Source organism: Pipistrellus kuhlii, unplaced genomic scaffold (genome assembly GCF_014108245.1).
Source record: "Pipistrellus kuhlii isolate mPipKuh1 unplaced genomic scaffold, mPipKuh1.p scaffold_m20_p_1, whole genome shotgun sequence".
NCBI classification, from domain to species: Eukaryota; Metazoa; Chordata; class Mammalia; order Chiroptera; family Vespertilionidae; genus Pipistrellus; species Pipistrellus kuhlii.
Window position 1 is genome coordinate 41606607 of NW_023425404.1, and position 8159 is coordinate 41614765.

Here is an 8159-nt window from a genome sequence, read left to right on the forward strand (position 1 = left end):
AAACTGGTTTGGGAATCGATATTGTTTATGCTCATAGGAATGAAAAACTGGCATATAGTTTCTAAAGTGTTGAGAACTTACCACCCATCTTGCTAGTTGCTGATTTTCTAGTTGCTTTATTAATGAGTAAAGCCTCAAATCGGCTATCGCAGACAGAAGTGCTTGGGCAAGTCTAGGAATCCAAATCTTCATTAGTTAAAAAAAGAAAAAAAAGAAATTAAAAACATCTGTTGGTTCACACTGAATTATCATAAGAAATCAACAAGCTAATCCAACTACTGATATTACTACACACACACACACACACACACACACACACTAATTTTAATTTAAATAGCCAACAAACCATTTCATTGTGTTAAGGTTCTATTTTAGAAGTATATCTAGTTATTTTCATTAGCATAACAATAGGTAATTTTTAATAAACCTTATACAGTACTATATGCTAAGTAGGTATCATATTAAGTATATATTTAATTTTTTAATTTTAATTTTTGTTAATCCTCACCTGAGGATATTTTTTCTTTAATTTTTAAGGCGAGTGGGAGAAAGAGGAAACATTGATGTGAGAGAAACGTATCGATCGGTTGCCTCCTGCATAAGCCCCGACCAGGGCCCAGGCTGGGGAGGAGCCTACAACCGAGATATGTACATGCCTTTGACCGGGATCAAACCAGGGACCCTTTGGTCCACAGGCAGGCCAATGCTCTATCCACTGAGCCAAACTGGCTAGGGCTTAAGTTTACATACATTTTATATGTATCAGCTCATTCAGTCTTCCTAACAATCCTATGAAATTGATACTGTTTTATAAATGAGGAAACTGAGACACACAGAGGTTAGGTAATTTTCTCAAGGCTGTACAGCTAGTTAGTATGAAAGCCAGGATTCAAACCCAGCCTCCCTGGTCTCTATGTGCTTCACTTCTCTGACCCCTTCTAGTTCAAAATTATATCACCTTTACTTAAAATAATCAATATGAGAGTCTGAATAACTGATGATAGCATCCTAAGTTCCCCATCTGGAATCTACCAGCTGCTTTTTGGGGGGAGGTGCTGGCGTGGGTGGGGATGGAGACCAGGGGAGGTTTCCTCTTCCACAAATGGGCCAGGTGGGCCAGCTTCAGTGAGCAGAGCTGGGAGGAACAGGAAGGTTTTTGAAGACCCCTTCATTGATAATAAAACCTACTCCTGAGATAGATTTCCATGGTGACATTATGTGGTTGCAGACTTTATGGAGATCCTGCATGGCCAGCAGTTGGCACCGAGAGAAGAAAGGAGAACTCATAGCTCCGAAGTTCTGCCTGTGTCAGTGAAACTCTGCTGCCACTCAGCAAGTTCTGTGAGAAGCATAAGTCTGCTCCTCCTTTTTCAATAATGGAGAGTCAAATAGCATTGCAAAGGGGAGAGTATAATTCTTCCCATTTTTTTTTTTTTTTTTAATCCCAGAACCTCAATGTATTTCAGGCTTAAAAACCCCTCAGGATTTGGACTGCCTTTGGAATTCTGGGGGTACTTTTCTAACAGAAAATGGGAAGACCCAAAGTGCTGAGTACAACCTGACGACAGCTTAAAGGACCTAGACAGTGAGGTCAGAGGAACTTGTGTTCTGTTAGTTCTTCCTTTGTATCCTCTCCTGGCAAATAACCCCAGAAATTCATGTTCCAGGAATTACAACCCTCCTTACTATTGAGGCCTAATTATTGATACAATCTAGCACAATCATTAAATTTTTGTCAAATTGTCTAAGTTTTCATTTCAATACTATGTGTTTATATGTATTTAATCTTCATAAGCTCATATAACATGGTCTTCAGCTTACAAGTTAAAAAAACAAGATACAACCTGCTCTCAAGTGACTCTTTTATGAAGGATCCAAATAATTAATATATAATGTAATCATCCTGAAAACCTTAACAGGATTGCTCCCAGCAGGACATTTTGATGCTCAGCCTTGCGTTGTAATGTGTATTGAAGAGCCACATTAGTCACAGCATGTCTTTGGAACCTTATGCTTCCCAGATATGGTCAGAATAGCCTTTTAAAGACCAACTTCATGATACCAATACCACCATTCAGTTACTATAGCCTAACCTTTAAAAAAGGATGGCATGGGAGGGCAAGGCGGAGGGGTCAATGGGAGAGAAAAGGGAACAACTGTAATCCTTTCCACAAGATACATTAATAAATAAAAAGGATGGAATAATCTACATTTAGGAACTTTTTTGATTACTTTTAAACTTACCAGCAGCTGAACACTGTCATTCCCCAAAAGATGCAGAATCTTGTAAATGCTTGCAAAGATTAAGGGATAAGTGTAGCCCCTCAATCTTTCTGTCCATTCCCAGGTCAAATAACCATAAGTAGTAATATTAAGGACTAATTTTAAATGGCACTGAAACAAAACCAATTTTCACTTCCATATATAAAACTTTTATTTTTTAACACAGCAGCTTAAAAACACGACATTTTACACTAGATATTTAAGTGAAAAATGCAATTGGCCAACTAAACTCTTAACTTCTTCAAGGCAGGAATGTGTTTTTTATTTCACATATTTTCTCCACAGTACTGAGCACTGGAAATATATGCTAAAGATTAAGACATGTACATTAACATCAAGTATCGATAAATATACAGATGAAATATTAGCATAAAATAAGAGCATACTTTGATAAAATTATTTGGAGAAAATATAGAGGATTGATTGAAGATGTATAATAGCAACTAACACAATAACCAACATGAATTGAATACACATTTCTAAAATGGACAAGAAAATACAAAGGATATTTGAAAACCATATGATGTGCAACTTCAAGAGACTGCCAGTACTCATCTGGAACAAAACTTGTCTGGACTAAAAAGCAGTTACATATTCGTAACGCTATGGTAAACAAGACCAGATAAATGTTCTCACCAAGAAGATCTGAAAAACAAAACAGGTAATTGTGGTGCCAAAGTCAGGCAAGTTCTGCTTGCACAACTACAATCTGCTGCTCTGGCTGGCCCCTTGCCTAGGCTCGTTCAGGCACAGTGGAGAACTCTGACCCCTCCACACTCTTCTCAAAGCAGACCTGGGCTGAGAGTTACACAAGGGCCTCACCACTGGGTGATTTACCTCTCCTCTCATTTAACCCATCTTTCCCACAACTTACTGTATAAGGAGAATATACTGCAAAAGAGACTGGGTTAACTAAGGCCTTCGGTGGATTAGGTTATCTTATATGTAGATACAGCCCATTTTACAAATGAGAAAACAGAGGCTCAGAAATAAATTGCCTTGTCTAAAGGCAAAAAAGTTGCAAATGACTAAACAGGATTCAAAAGCAGGTCTGTATGCTGACTCCAACACCCTGCTCTTAACCATTGATGGACAGCAGACAGGCTGAATACAGAGGGTTTCTGTAAAAAAAAAAATTTTTTTTAAATCCTCACCAGAGGTTATGTTCATGATTTTAAAGAGTGAGGGAGGGAGAGGGAAAGAGATGTGTGTGTATAAATATGCGAGAGAAACCTCGCTTGGTTGCTTCCCTTACACACCCCTGACCCCTCACCCACCCAAGGGGATGGAACCGCAATCAGAGTCTGTGCCCTGACGGGAATCAAACCCACCTTTCACAGTACGGGTGGAAGCCACACGGGCCACGGACAGAGTATATATTTTTTAAATTTGAATTTAGTGCCCTGAATGAATGAGAAGTCCATCGTTATGTTACTCCCCGCCCCCCTGCCAAACTTGCTGGGGTGTGTGTGTGATCTTTCCTGCCATCTCATCCTGGCCCAAGAGCAGACCAAGCGGGTAAATGAAATAAGGCGGGTGGGACCTGGTCGCTCTCCAGGAGCCAGCCCCTCGCCGCTGCGGAGGCCGGGGCTCCCTCTCTCGGACAGGCTGGCCCCACCGGACCTCTGCACTCCCAGGGCGGGGAGGGCGGCGTGCAACGCCGCAGTCCGTCCGGTGCGACCGCCAGTGCGGGCAGCCGGGAGGGCGAACCCCGCACGGCGTGCACCAGGGTTCCCGCCCCCCGCCCCCAGCAGGGGGAGCCCGCGCTCCGAGGCCTCCTTCCCGCCTCCACCCCCGCCCCCGCCTCCCGCCTCACCCCTCACTCACCGCGGCGCCCGGAGCCCTCCTGCGGGCGGAGGTACAAGGCCGACTTTCTCTTCCGCAGCTTCACCTTCTCGCGGGAGCGGCTCTGGAGGCCGCGGAAGAAGAGGCCGCCGCCGCCGCCGCCGCCGCCGCCGCCGGGCTCGCGCTCCATCCCGCAGGTGCTCCGCCGCCCGCCGCAGACCCGGGGCCCCCTTCCTCCGCGAGGTAGGCTCCCGGCGCGCGCCGCTTCGGGGCGCCTAAGTGTGGCCTCCGCGAGCCGCCGTCCGGGCGGGCGCAGGGGCAGCCGGGAAAGAGCGACTTCGGCCAACTCCGTGTGGTGGTGGCTCCTTCGCGGAGCCTCGGGCCGCCCGGCAGCTAAACTTTGCCTGGGGCTGCCCACCTTTCGGGGCACTTCCTTCCGCCCCGGCGCCGGCGGCCGCCTCTGCTTTGGGGACCTGGGCGCCGGAGACTGGGACACCGCGGGACCTCGCCTCTGCGCGGACGGGCGGGAGGCGGGGTCCGGGGCTCGGAGCGGAGCCGAGCGGTGGGACCTGTCTGAAGGGTAATCGCGGTCGCCCTTAGGATATACCTCGTTTTGTTGCGCTGCGTTGCTTTATTGCGCTCCGCAGATATTGCGGGTTTTTTTTGTTGTTGTTTGTTTTTACAGCTTGAAAGTTTCTGGCAACCCTTCAAAGAGCGAGTCTGTCAGCGCCTTTTTTTTTTTTTTTTTTCCTAACAGCCTTTGCTCACATTGTGTCTGCGTGTCACGTTTTGGTTAACTCGCAATATTTTAAACTTTCCCGCTATTGCTATATTTGTTATGGTGATCTGTGATCAGTGATCGTCAACGTTACGGTTGGAATTATTTCGGGGCGCTGAGCATGACACTCACACAAGGCCACCAACTTCGAACTCACTAGGTGACACGCTCGTGTTCTGACTGCTCCACCGCAGGCCTTTCCCGCTCCTCTCGGCCTCCTGCTTCCTGACTTCCAGCCGCAGTGACACGGGGCCCACCGGCCGGCTGGTGAGCCTGCGATGGCCTCCAAGTGTCCGGGTGAGAGGAAGAGTCGCACTTCTCTCACTTTAAATCAGAAGCTGGAGATGATCAGGCTCAGCGAGGAAGGCTTGTCCAAAGCGGAGATAGGCCGGAAGCTCGGGCTCCTGCGCCAGACGGTGAGCCAGGTGGTGAACGCCAAGGAGAAGTTCCTGCGGGAGATGCAGAGCGCCACCCCGCTCAGCACACGCATGATCCGCAAGCGCAACAGCCTCATCGCCGACATGGAGAAGGTCCTGGTGGTCTGGATAGAAGACCAGGCCAGCCACAACATCCCCTTGAGCCAGAGCCTGATCCAGAGCAAGGCCCTCACGCTTTTCAATTCCATGAAGGCCCAGCGAGGGGCGGGGGCCGCCGAGGAGAAGTTCGAAGCCAGCAGAGGCTGGTTCAAGAGGTTTAAGGAGAGGAGCCGCTTCCCCGACACAAAAGCTGCGGGCGGAGCCGCCGGTGTCCTAACGGACGAGGAGCTGCTTCTCATGGACCAACAGAGAAAGTGGCTCCTTGAGGTGGAAGCCGCTCCCGGGGAAGACACGGTGAAGGTCGTTGAGATGACGACAAAGGATCTGGAATATTACGTAAACTTAGTGGACAAGGCGGCGGCAGGGTTTGAGAGGATTGACTCCAATTTTGAAAGAAGTTCCGCTGTGGGTAAAATGCTGTCCAGCAGCATCGCGTGCTACAGAGAGATCCTTCGCGAAAGGAAGAGCCGATCCAAGCAGCAAGCCTCACTGTTCACTCATTTTAAGAAATTGCTACGACCGCCCCAGACTTTGGCAGCCACCACCCTGCTTAGTCAGCAGCCATCAACTTCCAGGCAGGACCCTCCGCCTGCAAAAAGGTTAAGACTCGCTGCAGGGTCCGATGATGGTTAGCATTTTTTTAGCAATAAAGTATTTTTTAGTTAAGGTATGTATTTTTGTTGTTGTTGCTGTTTTTTTTTTAACACAATATACTGTTGCACACTTCGTGGACGTCAGTATAGTGTATACAACTTTTCCATGCACTGGAAAAAGCTTTGTGTGACTTGCTTTATTGTGATAGTCTCTGTATTGCGGTGGTCTGGAACCAAATCTGCAATATCTCCAAGGTATGCCTGTAATGATAATTATAAATGTGTTTATGCAGCATTTCACAGTTTGGGTGATCACACAGTAACTATTCGTTGAACGAAGTAGGCAAGGTAAAGATGATTTAGCCTGATGAGGTTCAAAAAGGTAAAATGGCTTGGTCAGGGTCAGTTAGCCAGCTAGTGGCAGAAGGGTAATCATCGATTTTCCAAAGAGCAAATGGCTCCTTTTTTTTTTTTAACATTTAGCAGGCATTGATCTAAAGTATGCTTGGTGACATCATTTGTCTAGTTAATGGTAGAGTCTAGGAGAAAATAGGTTTTTCTTTCCCAGATTAGTTTATATTACATTTTAGTGATATTAAGGGCAAGCTAGCTTCTAGTATCATTTCTGCCATTAATGGTTTTTGTGAGACTATGAAATATTGCTATAATAATGGGAATATGTAAAACCTTTACTCTGCTTCCCTAATTCATAAACACCTACCTAGTTTCTCCAGAGACTAAGATGTCGGCAAGGAATACAACTTTCCAAGAAGTGCTAGAGTCTTAACTTCTCTGTTGTTAGAGGTAAACCGTCCAAATTTCTGTTATATTTTTGTCAAAAATGGATGGCGAATGATTTATATTTGATGTCTGCTTGTACTTAATAAAGCATCAAAGGAAATTCATACAATTTTTAGCCTGTTTTAAAAGACTATTGTATTTAATAATACATATTGCTAAAAATATGATAGTAGAGATAGGCTAATAAAAGCATTTCTCTGTCTCCTACTTCCAGATTGGACTGGTATACCTTAAAGGTATAAAGAATATGGCTCAACTTTGTCCCACTCTGCCCTTTTAAATTATCCATTGAGAACATTCTGTAATAGGACTTAGCTTTTACACCATCCCCTAATGCTCATTTTCCATACTCCCTAAATATATGTATTCCTATTTTAATTAAATCAGTAAGTAATATTTACATATTATGAGAAAACACTATTCACTATGGAACAAAATAGAGACTTGAAATCTTTAAAAAGTATCTTATAGCCAAAACCGGTTTGGCTCAGTGGATAGAGCGTCAGCCTGCGGACTGAAAGATCCCAGGTTCGATTCCGGTCAAGGGCATATACGGTACATTGTTTGCAGGCATGTGCAGGAGGCAACTCGTCGATGTTTCTCTCTCATCTACGTTTCTAGCTCTCTATCCCTCTCCCTTCCTCTCTGTGGAAAATCAATAAAATATACATTTTTAAAAAAGTATGTTGTACTAATTGCTTTGTTTTCCATTTCTTTGTACACAGATCTGAAGAGATTTCCTGAGTGGAGTGGAGTTGTTCAAAACCATCTTTGTACCGTGTGGCATTTGTTAAAAACATGTTTGGGAGAGTGACTCTACCACAAATGCTTTTTGCTGGCATCCTTGGAATTGCTGGAGGGATATATATTTTTCAACCAATATTTGAACAGTATTCCAGAGATCAGAAGGAATTAAAGGAAAAGTTGAAATTGGTAGAGGAATCAGAAAAGAAGAAAAGTTAATACTACAGCGAGTTGAACTATAACTGCTTAAAGTTCCATTGAAATTATGTTGACTATAAATAGTCTCATAAAAACTTCTGAAATACATTTTAAACATAAATAAATCATAGATGATGATTTTTAAAACTAGTACTGTCATTCTTAATGTTTACTGTCCTTTTATTTGCTATTTTATTTCTTTTCATCAGGACAGATTAACAATTTCCTTTTAAGTAAAAATGAATATTGGAAGGGATATTTTATTTCTAAGAAATATTCTATTTTATAAAATATCTTGGAATGGTATTTACAGTAGTGTTTGTAGATGAAATGAATCAAGATATCCACCACAAGCATAATGTCTCTTTAAAAAAAAAAAAGTTTTTATTGATTTCAGAGAAGAAGAGAGAGGGGGAGAGAGGCAGAGAGGTAGAAACATTA

General features: G+C 44.1%; 3 protein-coding genes across 13 annotated transcripts in view; 2 read left to right on the forward strand and 1 right to left on the reverse strand.

Moving 5' to 3' along the window:
- The window catches only part of CCPG1 (cell cycle progression 1), a 68206-nt gene extending 64576 nt beyond the window's left edge, over positions 1–3630 (forward strand). Inside the window, exon 14 of the mRNA XM_045582300.1 lies at positions 3478–3630. Within this exon, the coding sequence (XP_045438256.1) occupies positions 3478–3598 (121 nt within the window). The 3' untranslated portion in view covers positions 3599–3630. The remainder of the gene's footprint in view (positions 1–3477) is intronic.
- The window catches only part of PIGB (phosphatidylinositol glycan anchor biosynthesis class B), a 21756-nt gene extending 17488 nt beyond the window's left edge, over positions 1–4268 (reverse strand). For both annotated transcript variants that reach the window (XM_045582324.1, XM_036441217.2), the window contains exons 1-4: positions 4111–4268; positions 2793–2928; positions 2245–2362; positions 82–186 (exon numbers count right to left, since the gene is read on the reverse strand). In XM_045582324.1, the coding sequence (XP_045438280.1) occupies positions 82–186; positions 2245–2362; positions 2793–2928; positions 4111–4258 (507 nt within the window). In that variant the 5' untranslated portion in view covers positions 4259–4268. The remainder of the gene's footprint in view (positions 1–81; positions 187–2244; positions 2363–2792; positions 2929–4110) is intronic.
- Positions 4170–7868, forward strand: PIGBOS1 (PIGB opposite strand 1). 10 transcript variants are annotated; one of them, XM_036441244.2, is made up of 2 exons: positions 4170–4311; positions 7502–7868. In XM_036441244.2, exon 2 carries the CDS (start codon positions 7575–7577, stop codon positions 7737–7739), a length of 165 nt encoding a protein of 54 aa, XP_036297137.1. In that variant the 5' UTR covers positions 4170–4311; positions 7502–7574; the 3' UTR covers positions 7740–7868. The 10 variants fall into 10 exon arrangements, with proteins under 10 accessions (XP_036297137.1, XP_036297156.1, XP_036297178.1 ...); XM_036441263.2 differs by having other exon boundaries at positions 4243–4265; XM_036441285.2 differs by lacking the exon at positions 4170–4311 and adding an exon at positions 4403–4654.
- Positions 7869–8159: the final 291 nt, after the last annotated feature.